Source organism: Leishmania panamensis (genome assembly GCF_000755165.1).
Source record: "Leishmania panamensis strain MHOM/PA/94/PSC-1 chromosome 32 sequence".
NCBI classification, from domain to species: Eukaryota; Euglenozoa; class Kinetoplastea; order Trypanosomatida; family Trypanosomatidae; genus Leishmania; species Leishmania panamensis.
In genome coordinates, this window is record NC_025879.1 from 153,412 (window position 1) to 170,821 (window position 17,410).

The 17,410-nt window shown below is 58.2% G+C and overlaps 7 protein-coding genes across 7 annotated transcripts, besides 2 other annotated features; all 7 read right to left on the minus strand.

Moving 5' to 3' along the window:
* LPMP_320430 (ATP-dependent RNA helicase, putative) lies at positions 1-1,815 on the minus strand (the record flags this gene model as incomplete). Its single annotated transcript, XM_010703428.1, has 1 exon — positions 1-1,815. One exon carries the CDS (start codon positions 1,813-1,815, stop codon positions 1-3), a length of 1,815 nt encoding a protein of 604 aa, XP_010701730.1.
* Positions 1,816-2,882: 1,067 nt separating this feature from the next.
* On the minus strand, positions 2,883-5,183 carry LPMP_320440 (hypothetical protein; the record flags this gene model as incomplete). Its single annotated transcript, XM_010703429.1, has 1 exon — positions 2,883-5,183. One exon carries the CDS (start codon positions 5,181-5,183, stop codon positions 2,883-2,885), a length of 2,301 nt encoding a protein of 766 aa, XP_010701731.1.
* A 944-nt stretch (positions 5,184-6,127) lies between these two features.
* Positions 6,128-8,284, minus strand: LPMP_320450 (hypothetical protein; the record flags this gene model as incomplete). Its single annotated transcript, XM_010703430.1, has 1 exon — positions 6,128-8,284. One exon carries the CDS (start codon positions 8,282-8,284, stop codon positions 6,128-6,130), a length of 2,157 nt encoding a protein of 718 aa, XP_010701732.1.
* Positions 8,285-9,428: 1,144 nt separating this feature from the next.
* On the minus strand, positions 9,429-9,929 carry LPMP_320460 (60S ribosomal protein L17, putative; the record flags this gene model as incomplete). Its single annotated transcript, XM_010703431.1, has 1 exon — positions 9,429-9,929. The coding sequence occupies one exon, from the start codon at positions 9,927-9,929 to the stop codon at positions 9,429-9,431; it is 501 nt and encodes a 166-aa protein (XP_010701733.1).
* A 404-nt stretch (positions 9,930-10,333) lies between these two features.
* Positions 10,334-10,894: a repeat region.
* Positions 10,895-11,613: 719 nt separating this feature from the next.
* LPMP_320470 (hypothetical protein) lies at positions 11,614-12,486 on the minus strand (the record flags this gene model as incomplete). Its single annotated transcript, XM_010703432.1, has 1 exon — positions 11,614-12,486. One exon carries the CDS (start codon positions 12,484-12,486, stop codon positions 11,614-11,616), a length of 873 nt encoding a protein of 290 aa, XP_010701734.1.
* Positions 12,487-13,615: 1,129 nt separating this feature from the next.
* On the minus strand, positions 13,616-14,419 carry LPMP_320480 (40S ribosomal protein S2; the record flags this gene model as incomplete). The annotated part of the gene is made up of 1 exon (XM_010703433.1): positions 13,616-14,419. One exon carries the CDS (start codon positions 14,417-14,419, stop codon positions 13,616-13,618), a length of 804 nt encoding a protein of 267 aa, XP_010701735.1.
* Positions 14,420-14,913: 494 nt separating this feature from the next.
* Positions 14,914-15,725: a repeat region.
* Positions 15,726-16,511: 786 nt separating this feature from the next.
* LPMP_320490 (prostaglandin f synthase, putative) lies at positions 16,512-17,354 on the minus strand (the record flags this gene model as incomplete). The annotated part of the gene is made up of 1 exon (XM_010703434.1): positions 16,512-17,354. The coding sequence occupies one exon, from the start codon at positions 17,352-17,354 to the stop codon at positions 16,512-16,514; it is 843 nt and encodes a 280-aa protein (XP_010701736.1).
* Between the last annotated feature and the right edge of the window lie 56 nt (positions 17,355-17,410).

Here is a 17,410-nt window from a genome sequence, read left to right on the forward strand (position 1 = left end):
CTACTGACCAAAGACGTCAGACCGCATGTTGCGGTCACCGCCGTAGCCTCCACCGTAACCACCGCCACTGTAGCCGCCGCGGGGTCGGTAGCCGCCGTTGTTGCCGGCGTAGCCACCATTGTAGCCCCCGCCAAAACCGCCGCCAAAGCCGCCACCGCCGCCGCGGTATCCGCCACGACCGCCGAAGCCCCCACCGAAACCACCACCAAAGCCGCCCCCAGTGCGGAAGCCACCGCGGCCGCGACCACGAGGCTGGTTCTGCACGTTGGGCTTCTTGGCCAGCGCCTGCACCTCGGGCAGTACTGTTTGGTTCGTTTCGCGCAAGAGCGGGATCAGGTCATCGACAACGTTGCGGTTCTTTTCGTTGAAGAAGGAGATTGCCGTGCCGCGCTTGCCAGCACGACCCGTACGGCCGATGCGGTGTACGTAGTCATCGATGTTGCTCGGCAGGTCGTACTGCACCACCACCGCGACATTGGGGATATCAAGACCACGCGAAGCGACGTCGGTCGCCACCAGCACACGGCACACACCACTCTTGAAGATGTCGAGGGCCTCCTCCCGCTCGCGCTGCACGCGGTCGCCGTGGATGGAGGAACAGGGGATGCGGCTCTGACGTAGGTAGCGCTCCAGATAGTCGGCGTCGCGCTTCTTCTCTACGAATACGAGGACACGCTCACCTTGGTGTTCCTTCAGCACCTCCAACAGGCAGCCACGCTTGTCCATGTCTTCGACCCAGCGCACATCCTGGGTAATGTTCTCAGTAGTCGAGCCCACACGACCAACCTGCAGGAAGTAGTGGCGGTATAGGAACTCACGGGCCATCTGCTGAATCTCCTTTGGGAAAGTGGCCGAGTACAGCAGGGTCTGGCGCTCACCCGGCGGCGGCATATCGCTGTCCGGGCCCTGGACGATGGCGCGGATCTGCGGCTCAAAGCCCATATCAAGCATGCGATCCGCCTCATCGAGGACGAGGAAGCGGACGTCGGAGTAGCGCGTGTAGCCGCGGGTAAACATGTCAGACAGACGGCCTGGCGTCGCCACCAGCAGACCACAGCCGCGTGTCAGCTCGTGAATCTGGTGGCGTGGGTCTGCACCGCCGTAGACGACAACACAGCGAATCCCGGTGCGGTAAGTGAACTTGCGGCCCTCCTCATAGATCTGAATGGACAGCTCGCGCGTCGGCGACAGCACCAGCGCAGACGGTGCGGACTGGCTGTTTGTGGGCTTGGCACGGTTGAGATTGTTCACCAACATGAAGTTAATGGCTGGGATAAGGTAGGCGGCAGTCTTACCGGAGCCAGTCTGGGCGCACGCCATCAGATCACTGCCCTTCAGCACACATGGAATGCCGTACTTCTGCACAGGGGTGGGCTTCTGGTAGCGGCAGCGGCTCACGTTCTCCGCCAGCGCCGAGGAGAGCCCCATTGTGGCAAACGACTCCGCTGGTTCCACGTCGTTGGGGGCGATGGACACCTTAATCGCTTCGTACTGGTCAAAGTTGATACCAGGCGTGTGCTCCTTGAAGATCTCCTCCTCGGACTTCTCCTCGCGGTGGTAGTGGTTGTTGCCGCCGTACTCACGTTGCGGGCCTCGCATGCCACCGCCGAAGCCGCCGAAGCCACCACGGAAGCCGGCGCCGCCGCCGTTGCGGTTGAAGCCGCCACCGTAGCCGCCCTGGCCATCGTTGAAGCCGCGGTTGCCACCGCCATACTGGCGAATGGGCTGCTGATAGCCGCCATGTCCGCCCATCGCAATAGCAACAGAAGAGGGCTCCTGCTGCTGCTGCTGAAGTGAGGTCTGGTCCTTGTACATGATTCCTACGTAGAAAAAGTGTGGAATCCGATCGGGGGAAAGGCGAGGAGGGAGTAGAGAGAAGGCGAGGCAGGGAGCGGTTGGGGTGTCGTATTGTCTGCGGAAGAGGACGAGGAATCAGTTCTTTTGCAGGCAAAGAGAAAAGAGGACTTAACAGCTAAGAGGAGGGAAGTACAAAACAAAGGTGAACTTCGTGTATGGGCATGTGTGGGCATGTTTGTGAAGGCAAGAAAGAGGGAAGAGGTCGAAGAGGAAGTGAGAACGTTATTGCGAGGGGCGCACCTAGAGGTAGTGGGGAAGAAGGAAGGGCCGATAGCCGACCAGTTAGGACACACATTCCCCCTCCCCTCCCCCCCCCCTCCGTAGTGGCTATGGAAATGTGAGGGAGGGAAGAAGGCGCTGAGCTGCCCCCTAGAAGTACGAGAAAGAGGAGGGAGACGGCCACGTCTATGTCCACAGAGGTGCTGCAACAAGGCAAACGGTGCCGGCGCTGGAAAGAACGCACAGGCATCTTCCCCCCCCCCCTCTTTCTCCTCCACCGCCCTTATACCTCTGTGTATGTGTATGTGTAGCAGACAACCCATACAGACAATCACATCGGCACTTCCTTGTCTCTGACCTTCGGCAAATTTTGTTTGGCGGGTTGAGTGCAGGCCGACTCTTCTCTATTCGCTTCTGCTTTTCTGTATGACGGCCCCGGGGTGTCCTTGAGCTACAGAGAGAACGATGCATGCACGGGCTAACGAGTGCCACCGCGGAAAAAAAGTGAAAGGAGAGGGGGCACTGCCTTGTCAGGCGTGGAAACGAGGCAAAGAAAGGGGGAAACGAGCAGCAGCAGCATCGCTCAATGCTCTGACCGACACACAGAAGGTTGTCGAGCTCCGCAGCTCCCCTAGTACTGTACATCATGCGCGAGACGGAGCGGAGGGGGTGTGAAACAAGTAGAGCGAGGATGTGAGCTTCTTAGGTACCATGAATTGAGACACATAGAATTCCCCCAGCCAGCAGCTCCTCTCCACAATACCGCCCACACCGTAACACCTACCCCAGTAACTGTCACACCAGTCTCATCGCTTTCCACGCCTACAGGCGCGGGTGGAGAGGACCTCATCTTTGAGTCGCTCCACCTCCATACGATAGGGCTCCCACACATCCAGGAACTCGTCCTCGATGGCGGCGAAGACGGTGGGCTCAAGCGCACGCAGCTGCTGATAGCGCTGATCCACCATGAGGTACATCAGTGGGGGGTACGTAAACCCGCTGCGCTCGCCTTCGGCTCCGGGGACACGGCTGCCGCCAGCGCTGCCGCGCTCATTCAGTTTCGTGCCCCGTCGGGTCTCAGTGGACCCAGTGAGGGAGCTACTGAACGACAGGGTCGTAGCTTCACGTGCCTCATACGGCAGACGGAACATGTCATCGCCGGGCGGATACACAGTCATAACGTGATGTGCCATTGACGTGTACAGCTGATCCGCCAGTCGCTCAGTTGCTGGAAGAAGCACAGGTGTGGATGACTCGGGATGCCACCCAAGAGCTATGGCGCGACAGAAATAGCGAACCGCACTGGTATACTGATGGCGGTGATAGGCCCCATTGGCAAGGACTAGAAGAGCCGCGGTAACGTGCTGTGGTTGGCACAGCTCAGGCACGCCCGCCGTGTCGCACCCGGTGGCTGTGGTCGTCTTGGCGAGGGCGTCAAGAAACGCAGCATAGTCAGCGAGGGCCGCCTCCTCATCCTCGCGCTGCAGCAAGCGAGCACGACCACCTTCCTCTTGACGATGGCGGTACGCTGCGGCGCGTCGCACTAGTGCTAGCGGTGTGAACCAGTCCACCACGACCGCCTCGCCGCCAGTCTCCGCGGCCGGCTGCTGCACCGATGGAATGGCGAGGAGCAGCGTGAAGTCACGGATAGCACGCGACCAGTCGTGCAGCTGATCAGCGTGTACAGCACCGCGCACGAAGAGAGTGGAGCGGCGCTCAGTGTTCGTCTGCTGGCGATCCAATGCTGCAGAAAGCGCTCGAAGTTCGCCTTGAACATCGCCCTCTGTGCGGCACGCCCGTGCAGCGTCGAGGAAGTATCCGGCGCAGTCGGGCTTCATCCTCTGAAGATACCGCAGCAAGTGACGAGCAAGTGCGTAGTCGCCGGCCGCCATCGACCTGCTCACGCTGTCTTCGTAAGACCGCACGTATTCTACATTACGTACCGCAACGCTGTAGTGGTACGATGCCTGACGACGCAGTGCGGCCGCCTCCGCAGGCTTTGCCGATGCCGCCGACGTCGCCTCGGCCTCGGCAACGTAGCCAAGGTAAAAGTATGCGTGGGTAACGTAAAAAGCACATGCACTGAGCAGCAGCTCGAGACTCGAAGGAACACCGGCACCCATGTTCTGAGTGAGGGAGCCGACAGCCCACGTTGCGCTAGTGAGGAGCGGCAGAGACGAAGACATCCGATGGGTGCTTTGAATGCTCGCACCATCTGGGGCCTGCTCCTGCACGGCGGCTATACGCGCAAGCAGCTCTTGCGACAACTCGAGCAGGCGTCTCAGCTGCTCGCGTGCCATTTCCCAGAGGCCCGCCTCGGCGGCGCACTTGCCGCTGTGGGCCAATACCTCCATCGAGGGCTCCATCATCTTCATGTATTTAGTGTAGTCCTCGTACGCCTCGGCGAAGCACCGAAGCGCCTCGCAACAGGAGGCACGCAGAAGGTAGCTGTCTAAGTGGAGTGGGCTGGCGACGATGCTGCCGCTGAACAACTCACGCGCCTCTGCGTAGCGTCCGTGAATGAGCTCCAACGTCCCCATCCGCCGGAGTACCTCCGCCAGCCAGAACGACCGCTGCGCGTCCTCGGCACAGTCGCCGCGGAACTGAGTCAAAGACTCCACAGTCAACAAGCCGCGCGGCTCGGCGTCATTCTGCAGCACCGTAAAAGCAAGCTGAAGCTGCGCCTTTGCCTCTGCCAGTTGGCCATCGCTGAAGGCGGTGTCTGCTGCGGCCAAGCAGTCTGGTACACTCGTGCTGTAACCTGCGGCGCCGAAGCCAATGGTGCCACGACCCCCCGCGGCACTGCCGCCCTGCACCGCTTTCCGCGAAGCGTACGGAATTCCTTTGGCGCCACCGTAGCGATCCGAGTAGGTGTGGTACAGCGGCGAGTCATGGTGGGAGTGCCAGACCGACTGCCAGTACTCCTCCACAAGCAGCCTCGCTTCTCTCTTACGACGCGGTGTGGTGGCGGTGTGGGAAGCGTCAGCACGCGCGGCAGACGGAGGAGCGACGCGCTGCTTTTTGCCCGTCCTGCGGCCTCGTGATTGTCCCTTGACATCGGTCGGCGGTGGCGACGGTCCGTAGGCCAGTCGAGGCAGAGACTCCATTGTTTGCAGAGGGGGCGAAGGAGACACAGCAAAATAGAGAGGATGCGCCACTGAAGCATGCGTTCGTATTCTTTGTCCTTCCCATGATATGGGCGCTGGTGCACTACTGTGATACGCTAGGTTGAATGGAAAACGACGCGCACGCACATTCGCAGAGACATGCAAACAGGCAACAAACAGCACACCCACACACATATAGGCGAAGGATAAGGGGTAGCGGAGCAGAAGGTGACAAGGGTAAGCAAAGGGGAGAAAACTCGGAGCAAACGATGTGTGGACGATGAGGGCCATGGAGAGCAAACACAGATTCACGCACACGCGACGAGTGGTACGACGCCGAATGCAGGGGTGGGTGCTCTCACATCTGCGCGCGAGAAAGAAATCTCGTTTGTCAGCGACGGTTGGAAGTCCTCCAACTTGCTGCCTCCGCGACTCAGAAGGTGAAAGCTGCAGTACTGCCGGTGCTGTGACTTTGCACATTTACCCACGTACACGGCACACTGTGACAATAGTGTGCTGCGTCTCTGACTATTGGCTGGTCCGATGTGCTCTCACAAGAACGGTGGCACCGTACACAGACAAAAAGCACCATCATCGCCCTCCTTTTCTCTCCCTCAACGTATTTTTTTCCCTGTAAAGATGAGATGCTACTCTCGTGTTGTACGAAGCAAAGATGGTTCGCACACACGAGAGGCACACAAAGAGCAGTAGTGCAGAAAAACACCAAGGCGAAGCATAAGAAGTCTGACACCACGCCTACTGTACATGAAGCCGAGCTGCCTGCATCATTCCACTGTGCTAGCGCGCCTCCCTCCCTTTCTTACATATACAACGCACAAGCAGAACAGCATCGAGAGGGCACTACAGGGGAATGAAAGGAGCAGCGGCGGCGGTGCGTCGCTGGGCGGTTTTGATCGCCTTCCCGTCCCTCTCTCCTCCACCATCTACTCAATTTCCAGTCCACAGATGGCCCGAGCGTCAGCAGTAGCGGCATGCTCGCTGGTAGCCATCGGCGTCGCTGCCGCAGCTGTCGGGACGGTGCACCTCTTGTCCATCGCGGCGTAGTCGACCCACGTCTTCCCAGCCGCCGCAAACTCCAAGCGGCGCTTCTCCATGAGTCGCTTTCGCTGCTGCGCAAGAATGTCGCCGCTGTTCAGAAGCCCCAGGCGAGGAATGAAAGGGCCAGTGCTATCGTCGATCTTGTCTGGGTCATCTTCCATGGTGCCTAGCACCGCCACGTTGCGATGCCACTCGCCGCGCAGGCACCGCTGGCGGCTCACGTAGTGCCACACACCGGGGCCCTCGCGCTCGCCGCTCGTCCAGTACCCCTCAAACCAATCACCGTTTCTCTGCTGTAGCACTGCCCATCCCTCGCACTTGTTGTGGCTGAAGTTTCCCTTGATCACGTCCCCGTTTGCGAGGTACAGCTTCCCCAGCCCATGTCGCTCATCCGCGGCAAAGTCGCCCTCATAGACCTCCCCGTCCCTGCCCCACTGCGTTCCACGACCATCGCGCCGCCCGCCAAGCCACTCGCCTTCGTACACGCGACGATACGGACTCTCTTTGGCGTCGCGCAGGAAAAGGGTACCGTGTCCCTCACGCTTGCCGCTGCGGAACTCGCCGCGGTACTTGAAGTTAGACTGGATGTGCTCGCCGAATCCGTCAAACACTGCGCCCTTCCACTGTCCTTCGTAGGTGGCCGTCTTGGCGGGGTTCAGAAAGACGATTTTGCGGATGCTACGGTCGTCAGCATCGACGCCACAGGGCGTAGGCGTGTCCTTCAACGTACAGCTCTGCTGCGCCAGACCTGCGTTGCCTCCACCCCACACCTCTAACTGACCGCGCAAGGATATTAAAGCTTCCTCCTGCTCAGTGCGGGGGCGTCCAGACGTACCGAGGTGCATCAGCTGAAGTACCTCCTCCCTGCCCATCGCCGTCTCCATGGCGCGCAGTTGCTGCAGCAGTCGTCCGCGCTCCGACGGCGTCAACACTGGCACGCAGGCCGCTACCAGGTTGCGATACAGCTGCAGATTCTCTAGCGTCTCGGTTGTTTCACTGTACGACAGAGGGTCCACGCAGCCTATGACGAAGCACGCCTCATGTCCGCACATGAGTTGCGACATCAGTTGTGTGTAGCGGCACTCCATGAAAAATGACTCGCTTCGTTGAATCAGGCGGTGCAGCTGTGCCTGGGTGTGGCACTGACCAACCCGCTTGGCGCGGTACTCGAGCGAGTGAATAACTGCCGCGTTCAACAACGTGCTACTCACATTCACCTGGCTGCCCTCCCGCAGAACCTGCTTTGGTGCTCTGTTGGCGCCAACTCTTTCTGAGCCTTTTGTGTGCACAAACGTCACACGACGCAGCACGCACTGCTCACCAGCGTGTCTGTCAAGGGTCATGAGAGAGAGTTGCACAAACCCATGCCAGCGAAACTGTCGAGCGTAGCCGCGCCTCACACGACGCTCGTTACCTTGGTTCAGCAGCACCTCGAAGTCACCAAAGTCCTTCACTGGTATCTCTGCCACATGCGAGAGGTACAGACGGCCAAAGCCATCGCGATAAACAGCGTGGTCGCGTGCGGTGCCGCTCGCTGCAGCGCTACCGTCTGCAAACGCTGCCTCGTCAATCGCAAGATTGTCATGGACGCCGTTGCAGTTCATCTCCCAGTACGAGAAGCCGACGCTGTACTCATGCGTGTCCTGCTGCGCCTCCAGTCGCCGGAAGAGTTCCCGCACAGTGTCTTGGATGAGCCCAGACTCGTTCGGGCTTCCAAAGAGTGTGTGGGTCTTGCCCGTCTCCGCGTAGCCCATGGCAATACAGTTGGCGCTGAGCCCGCCCATGACCAAGTCGATCATCTCGAGTCCAATAGTGCGAAAGACGTCATTCTGGCGCGCATTTTGTGGGTAAAAGTAGTCAAAGTCGTACATGAGCCCATCCGCGGCATGTGGGGCAAAGGCAATGAGCTTGTCTTGATCGGTGCGGAGTTGCACCTGTGTCAACGGCGTCTCCTCATCCGATGCCGGTCGCTCACGGACAGCGATGCGCAAGCGCTCGACCACCGGTGGATGGATCGTTGGCGGCGAATCAGTAGACCTCATGACTGACTACGCAGCAACCCAAGAATCCGAAAAAAGAGACTGTGATCCGGGAGCACAGATGAACTCTGTAAGGAGGACGTCACCACGTAGAGTACACCGCCCGAAGTGAAGGAGGAGCAGCAAGGGCGCAAATGAACAAGAAAACAAGCGAGCCCCAATGAGACGGTTTGAGAGGCTGGCCTGGACAGCGTAGCGTGGGGTGATGTCGTGTTGGAGTGTAAGGCGAGGCGCAACAGTGCCAGACAACACAAAGGGTGGCAATCCGTGCTAGACGCAGAAATTGGGATGGGAAGATTCAAGAGAAATGATGAAGAGGTGGCAAAACGCTACGCACAGACGATTATCATGTTGGGCCAAGGGAGTCGCTACCCCTTCCTCTCTCGAGTTGCCCCATTCCCCACATGTCTGCGCTCCGTTCGTTCGTCTTGCTCGTGCAGGAGAGGGACGGGGTCCAGACTCAGGCAGGAAGGCGAGTCGACACAATAGCTGGCAGCACAAGGACGTTGCAGGGGTGCAGCCTCCCATGTTTGACGGAGACCCACCGTGAACTGCAGTGGGGGGAATGGCGCCAACATGCACACGCGCACATGAGCACAAGGACGCACTCGGCAGAGACAAATGAGGTGGAGATGGGGAAAGGATAAGCTTCGCTTCTGCGTCATGCAGCTGCGCTAGTGTCCTTTGCTCAGGCCTTTTCTGTCGTACACGTTTTGTTTTTGCTCTTTTTCAATGCGTGAAAGTACGAAAAAAAAAAAACAGAAAAGCAAAGAAACCTCTTCGACGCTGAGCTCAGTGCACGTGTGGGGAAGTCGGAAGAACTGAAGACAGGAAGTGGCCACCTGAGCGTCGGAGTTGACGCACCATCCAGCCCAATAGTGATTGCGGTGGAGAGTCTACGAACGCAGACACACGCCACGAAGAAGCAAACTGAAGAGAGAGACACGAGAGGAAGAAAAGAACGAGAGGATATCCCCTGCTGCCACTCAGGGAAGCAAGTTACTCGATCGCTCAGATTTCTCTCGGTCTCATGGAGCTGCTCACGCCAACGTTTGTACCTCGCTTCTCCATCCGCTCACCTCTGCATGGTGAAATCGCCACCTCCTGAGGGCTCTACCAGAATCACTCTCCGTACGCTACGATGCTCTTACTTCTTCGGGGCACTCTTCGGGGCTGGCACGCGCTCCTTCTTCTCCGACATGAAGAGCTGCACGTGGCAGGGGCTGCACATGTACGGCGTGATGCGTCCGTGGGCACGGAACGTGCGGCGGCGCATGCGGGCAGCCTGGTCTACCTGTACGTGCTTGATGACCATCTGGTTGGGGTCAAGACCCTTCTCGATGGCGTTGGCCTCGGCGTTCTTGAGCAGCGACATCATCGCCACGACGGACTTGCGTGGCCACCGACCCTTCGTCTGACCCCACTCCTTCGCCTGAGCAGTGCGGCCAATCTTGCCGTTGTAGCGCTTGAACGGGATGCAGCGGGTCTTGGCGAGCACCTGGCGGTACAGCTGCTGAGCCTTGCGGAGTGGCATGCCGTTGATCACATTCGCGGTCTCGAAAGTGTTCTTGTAGTGGCAGCGGAGGTCGCTAACCTTCGCCTTGGCACTCTTCGACGATACCTGCGGCTTGCGGGAGTAGTGCGTCATGGTGAACAAGGAAGTAGGTTTCTACACAGCCATATACACATGCGGGGAACGAGGTGCACAAGAGTAATGAGGTCAAGGGAGAGGAAGAGCATCCGCATGCCAATGCGCAGGAAATACGCGCGTGGGGGGATAGGGCATTGTGCGTGCAAAGCAGAGAGATACAAGAGGCAGGCAGGCAGAGGTAAAGTAACAATAAATAAGCAAGTGAACGCGAGGGTGAAAGAGCGAGGGGAAGCAAACAAGCGGACTCGGCTGGCTGATATCAATCGCGTACTAGACGCGAAGCCCTCACTCAAACAGCGGTTACGCACGAGGAGAACGGAAGAGTGCTGAGTCAGTCAGCGCGCCGCTGTGCACTCGTAGACCGATACCACCTGCAAGGCCATGCAAGAAATCTTTCGTTTTTTTTTTATTTTAACGTATCCATTCTTCCATAGAAGATGAGTTCAGCACTACTCTACCCACCCCATGCCTCTCACAAGTCCATCGCGTGCTGTAAAGCAGTGTTCGATATGCGGTACAGCAAGACGCCAACCCAGCCATCGCAGCACGGTCCTTGTGCCAAACTCTACCTACCCACCCCTGCCGGCTCCGTAGGTCGCCTCACAGTCCTTACAGTGTGCCAATTGCCACCTCGTAAATTCACTGAGGTGGGTCAGGCTCCACACACCCGTAGACAGAGAGACCCGGGTAGGATACCGCTTGAGTAGCGCTGACACTCTACCCATCACATGGGTGCCGCAAGCACTTTCGCTGCCGCAGGTCGCTCCTACGCCACGCCACACAGGCCTGACCACCAACATGCGTAGTGAGGCGTCGCTCTGACTCGATCCACGTTCTAGGCACTTGGGTCTGTCACTGCCAGAAATGGTTCGGCATTGGTAGAGATAATGGCCATATGGCTTCCTCACAGAGTGAGAACCACTGAATACTGACATCATGCTGAGGTGTCCCCCGTCATCAGGCTGTGCGAGAGACGGAGAGAGAGAGAAAAAAGGACCTCTGTCACTCTCTCGAATCCCACTGGAAGTACACCGGGAGCGAGGAGCCGAGTAGATATCTACAAAACTACATGACACGCCCTCTCTCTCTCTGCGCAGTTGCACTACATTCCGGGTCTGTGCATATTCATTGCTTTTGCGCCTATGAGCTCAGCTTGTTTTCCGCATGTGTGTGTGTGTGTGGAGTGCTCATCAAACAACGGCACCCGGCACTGCCATGAGGTGGGAGAGGGTTACTGGCGTGCATTTGTGTCGGCAAAGGAAGGGGGAAGGGCCTGCACGCCCCCCTCCCCCGGGATTCAGAGCAGTAAGTAGAGCAAATCACAGAAAGACAGTCTGCAACACAAAGCGGAAACCTCCTTGGTCGCCTCCTTACCCGTCGCCTTACGTCCGTTTCATCTCCGCAGCACAGATACCACTAGCGCCAAGGTTGCACGCGCATCGCAGCCGGAGACCGTCCATCAAGTGCACCACGAAGCACGTGCAAGAAAAAGAAGACAGCCATTCATCAAGACACCGCCATGTGCGTTTGCCCTCGTGCACCGTTAGTCTTGCAACACGCAGCCAGCGCGAGAATACTTGACAAAGAAGAAAAAGAGGCAGTGCGCACACGCATGCGCACGATAGTGCCGCTATGTGAAGTATGAACGCGGCGCAGCTGAACAAAACAGCGGCCTTGTGGACTAAACCTTGGCCGCCGTCCCTGCTGCGGCACCTCCGCCGAAGTTTCTGACGAAACCCGCGATTTTGGGAAACAATGACGTCGCGATTGGCTCAAGACGGTGGACTAAGAGGGGAGCCGAGGTAACTGTGAAGAGAAGGTGTAGCGGTACTAGCATCTTGTTGAATATAATGGAGAGAACAAGCGTCTTCCAGAACGGCGGACGCTTCTTCTCGTTCACCGCGACCTCATCCGAGCGCTTCACATCGAAGCCATAGGAGCGGGCAAGGCCAATCAGGTCAATGCGAAAGACGTAGAGGCAGGCGAAGACGCATGTTAGGGAGATGTTGTGGATGATGAGGTACCACAAGAGCCCGCCTGCACCGTAGGTTGCCAGTCGCTGCCTCAGTGACACTGACTTCACTCCCGCTTCCTTTGCAACTGTAGTGCCAGGGGTGCCGGCCGCGGGGGCTTCGGGAGTCGTGGACGGTCGGAAAACCGCACCCCTTTCGTCCACGCGGTAGCCGTTAGATGCATAGAGGCGAGGAAAGCGCGTAACAAAGCCCTCAGGAATGTCCCACGTCACTTCCATTGTTTTGATGTTTTGGTAGTACGGCTTTCCAGCGTCTAGTGAGTAGTGCTCTCGCCAGTACACACGTGGGTTGGAAGGAGAGAGCGGCTCGTCCTCGCTCCACGTGGCCGGGAACTCCTGGCTCGGGCCGACGGCGCGACGAGCAAGGTCGACACCGGGCAGCACTGTAGCATCAGACCCTAATCCATGCTCTCCGCACTGCCCTGGGGCAGAATTCGCTGTGGAGTTCCAGCGCCGTCCCCACAACGAGGACGACAAGGCCGACACACTCCGCACACAGTGTAGGTGTGTTACACACCACATTTTCGTCTTTTTCGTTGGCGGCAAGCTCTTGTTTCTGAACTAAATTGAAGACAGTACCTGTGAGCTGAACGAGCTGGTGGATGACTGCGGGGGGGGGGGGGTATTCGCTGCCCTCAATTAGACCCTCCGCCGCTCCCCCTGCCTATCTTTGATGCTTTGCTTGTCGGTGGCGCCCTCTGCCTTCGCTTGGTCCGTTCTCTACTTCTGCGTTCTGGTGCTTGTGTGGCTGTTGGGGCGGCTGCTTCAGCTTGGCCAGCGGGTGTTGACGTGGTTGCGGAGATGAAGGGTAGGCGTGTGTGTACAAGAATGATATCCAAAAGAAAAAAACGAGAGTGCGTGATAAGGGACTATTGTGTGGTGTGTGTACCTTCAGGGACAGTCTCTTAAGCCTATCCGGCGCGGAAAAGCGCCCTGCTGTAGTTGCTGTAGTGTGTCGGCGCAAGAAGTACTGAGTAATAAAAAGCACTGGGCATGTGCGTTTGCAAAGGAGGCATGAAAGCAAGGCGCTACCTCGCACAGAGAAAACGCTAATCATCCATGAATGCACCGTGAAGAGCGTGAGATGCAATAAAGAATCATGATAGGTGGCGGAAGATGAAAAGGGAGAAATGAATAGGCTGCTGGGGGATTCTATCACGTGCACCAAACGTGTTTCTTTTTTTCATAGGATGACGATGACGCCAGCTGCAACTTAGCCGAGGCACTGGAAGGGGTAGGGAAGAGAAGGTCATGGGGTGCCAAGATTAAAGCCCATACTCGCTTCCTAAACAAGATGCCAACTAGGGAGCCACAACACAGCACGCCAGGGCGCACCTCTCCCAAGGAGGAGAGAGCAGCCTGCCCCACCCTTTCTCTCACCGCCTTCAGTGGCAACGCGTACCGTAAACTGCGATCCACGGTGCACGCACACCCTGCATCGCTTCTAGCCGCATCAGGGGCCACCCCTCGCCGAGTCGCACCAACTATGTGTGTGTGTAACCAAAATAAGAAAGGAAAGAAAATCGATGGCCCCTCTTTTTTCCCCACTAGTCAAGAGAGGGAAACCAGCGCTGCAAAGAACACGGGGCGAAACATAAACAAAACTGAGAACGTAGTCCATTTGGCACGCGACGCACAGCCCGTGTGCGCCTCACGCAGCGGTCATCTCGGCAAGCAGCTCAGCGTGCTCGTCCGTCGGATCGCGGCTGGGCTCCGTGTCCGCCCAGAGATCAGGCGTGAGGAAGCCGTAGGTCTTGCGCAGGGCGTAGAAAGTGGCCATGATCAGGTTGCCGTGGGTGCGGGTCTTGCCACAGGAGCTTGTGTACACGTCCTCAACGCCGGCGAACTCAAGGATCTTCTTGGGCACAGGGGCAGCGACGATGCCGGTACCGCGGGGCGCGGGCACGAGACGGACTGCGACGGAGCCGCACTTGCCGGTCACCTTCATCGGAATTGTGTGTGGCTCACCGATCTTGTTACCCCAGTAGCCGCGGCGCACCGGCACGATGTTGAGCTTGGCTGCAATCATCGAGGCGCGAATCGCCAGCGAAACCTCCTTGCCGACGCGGGCACCGATGCCGATGTGGCCGTTGCCGTCGCCGACGACGTTGAAGGCCTTGAAGCGGGTGCGCTGCCCGGCCGATGTAGCCTTCTGCACAGGGTAGATCTTCATCATCTCGTCGCGCAGCTGGCCCTCGACGATAAGGGTGTCAACGATCTGGTGCTCCTTGATGGGCATCGAGAAGAGAAAGATCTCTTCCAGAGAGGTTACCTTCCGCGCCTTCACGAGGCGACCCAGCTTGGTGCACGGGACCCACTCTTTCTCCTCACCTGGACCACCGCGGCCACGGCCACGGCCACCGCGACCACCGCGACCGCCACGACCACGGCCGAAACCGCGCTCAGCACGGGGGGCCTCGGCGACGGGGTTCTCAGCAGGCAGAACGTCAGCCATTGGGAACTAACTGTGTGCATGTGCATGCGCGTGTGTATGTAGCGGACGTCGATGTAAGAAAACAAGTTGAGGCAGCGCACAGTTGAAACGCAAAGCAGGGGGAGGTAGCAGGGAGGACAAAATGACGCAGTTGAAGAGAAACAAAGTTGTGTATGAATAAGAAAAGGTGCGAAGCAGAGGTGCGCACACGGTAGAAGACGTACAGCAAACGTAAGAGTGGCACCAAAGAAAACCACTACACGCTCTCAACGCTGCTCCTCTCGAAAAGCTCCACAGAGGAGAACATCGTGCATTTTGTTCGTGCAATGCGTCTGGAAAAAGAGAAAGCAAACTCATAACAACGGAGCAAATCACCACCAAGGCGCCCGCGCCTCTTCACTCATCCCTGCACAGCTGCATCGAGGGGATGCCAATTAAGTAGTAGACAGGGCAAGGCCCTTTGTCAACTCAATTTATTGAGAGTCCTTCATTGACTTTACACCCTTCTTGCATTCCGCCCCGCCTACGTGCCAAGCCTCACCCTCGGCCGCTTTAAGGTTCGGCATGCTATAATACTATGTGGAGATTCTCCGCGGAGGAGTCTCAAGGACGCCATTGTGGAGGCCGGGGCGCATTCGCCATGCAGCCGAGCCATGCGCCGCATCGGCCCACCCAGTCGGACGTGGGAGGTGCCGCACGCTGCACACACGCGCACGCTGGCTCCCTCTTCCATTTCCGTCCACGTCACGGGGGCGTCTCTGGATGGCTTGCCCGCGTGTGCCTCGACAGGTGGGACGCTGCCATGAGCCTGTGGCGGCACCGGGCGCAAGCATGTGCATGCGCGCAAAGAGCACACAGCTTGCTCGGAGGCACCATAGGGGGCGGCGGGGTACACACGGCGGGGAAGTCCATGCAGCGCGAGCGGGATGCGCGTAACCACATCACTGCGCGCACGGCCACAGGGCGAAACGAGGTGTGCTCTCAGCCTCGAGCAGCCCGCGAGGCTCGCGTAGCATATCGGGCACAGCGCCGGCCCGGGCGGCCTCATGGTAACAACAGGCGCGGCGGGGAGTACCACAATGCCAGCGGGTCGCAGCCGCCGCACCATCTGCACTCCACGCTGCCGCTCCCAGTCACCCGCCGCTGCAGGAATCCAAAGTGTGGCCCGGTGCCCGTGCGGGATTGGGGGAGCGTGGTCCCCGGTCGCCCAGAGAGCTCAGCGTCCTTGTTCTCCTGGCGTCGGGCGGTGGCCGCCACGCAGCTGCTCTCTCACCGCGTCGCATCACCTACCGAGGATTCGGGGGATGTCGGCCTGGCGTCTGAGACCAAGAAGGGTTAGAGAGTAGAACAACGCACTCCCCAAACCGAAAAAAAGATCACAGGGAGAGACTGGGGGCAAGAGCTGTGCTGCTCTGTCACATCGACCGCCCTTTTTGGGTTTTTCGCGTGACGGGAAGGGGGTTAGTAAAGGGTGAAAAGAGAAGAGGAATGCCTCCGCAAGGAAGGTAATCCTAATCCGTGGGTGTGCGTCTGTGTGTGTGTGTGGTTCGATACACACCGAGGTCAAGGAAAACACCAACCTGCGAGTAGAAGGCTCTGATCTCCAAGGAGACCACGTAATGCGTCTCTCTCCCTGCCTTTGTCACACGAGTGGTGGTTGCTGCGGTTGTTGCTGCCGGCCTATCTGCAGTCCATCTCCCGGCTCCACGGAATGTACGCGTCGAAGCAAAGCCCGCAGGTGCGACTTCTCTGTTCTCTTCCTTGCAAATGAAGCACTGCAGTACAGAGGCGCAAAAAGAGCACCGTGCCGACGTCGTCACCGTTGTCTGCCTCTCGTATGCCTCTTGCTTTCCCTTCGCCCTCGTTTCACAGTAGTAGCCGCTGTAGGTTAGCAACATAGGGAAAGTAAAAGGGGGGGCCTCGAAGGTAGAGAGAGAAAAGGAGGCGAAAATTAAACAAAAAAGAGCACGTCTCAATGTGCGCGTGATGAATGTATAGCCCACCCCACACAAACACAAACGTGCATGTTCACGTGCGCACTCATCTACACCGGTCATGTGAGCAGTGAGAACGCGCGCCAGGGGGAAAGAGTCGAAAAGACTTCCCCCCCTCCCTAGTTGCGTTCAGTTGGGAAGAAGGACTCAGGGTTAAAGCCGATACGCGAATTCTTGTCCATTGACTCGAGTGCCTGCATGTCTTCCTGTGAAAGCTCAAAGTCGAAGACGTCAAAGTTCTGCCTGATGTGCTCCTCGTGGCTGGACTTGGGGATGACGATCACGCCGAGTTGGACGAACCAGCGAATGATAACCTGCGCTGCAGACTTCTTGTGCTTTTCCGCCAGTTCTGCAAGCTTAGGCTCGGTCAGTAGGGCACCCTTGCCCAACGGGCGCCATGCTGTCAAGGCGATGTTCTTCTCAGCGCAATACGCGCGGAGCGCCTTCTGCTGAAAGTGAGGGTGCATCTCTACCTGGTTCACCATCGGTGGTACCTTGCAGTTTGCCAGCAGGTCATCAAGGTGGTGCGGCTCAAAGTTGGACACGCCAATCGCGCGCACCTTCTTCATCTCGTACAGCTTCTCGAAGGCACGCCACGTCGAGATGTACGAGCGATTTGGCCCCGGCCAGTGGATGAGGTACAAATCCACGTACTCCACCCCAAGAGCCTGGCGACTCTGCTCGAAGGCGGCGAGGGCGTTGTCGTAGCCATGGTCGTAGTTCCACAGCTTCGTCGTGACAAATATATCAGAACGCGGCACGCCGCACTCACTAATTCCCTGGCCAACACCCTTCTCGTTCCTGTAGAAGTGCGCGGTGTCGATGTGACGGTAGCCAGCGCTGACAGCCCACTTGATGTTCTGAAGAACTTCACTGCCATCCTTCGCCTCCCATGTCCCGATGCCAAGCTGGGGCACTTGCACCCCATTACTCAGGGTCACGTAGGCACACTTATCAGTCATGATGACGCGCTCGAGAAACCAATACGGGGCTCACTGAGAAGAAAGCCCTGCCCTAG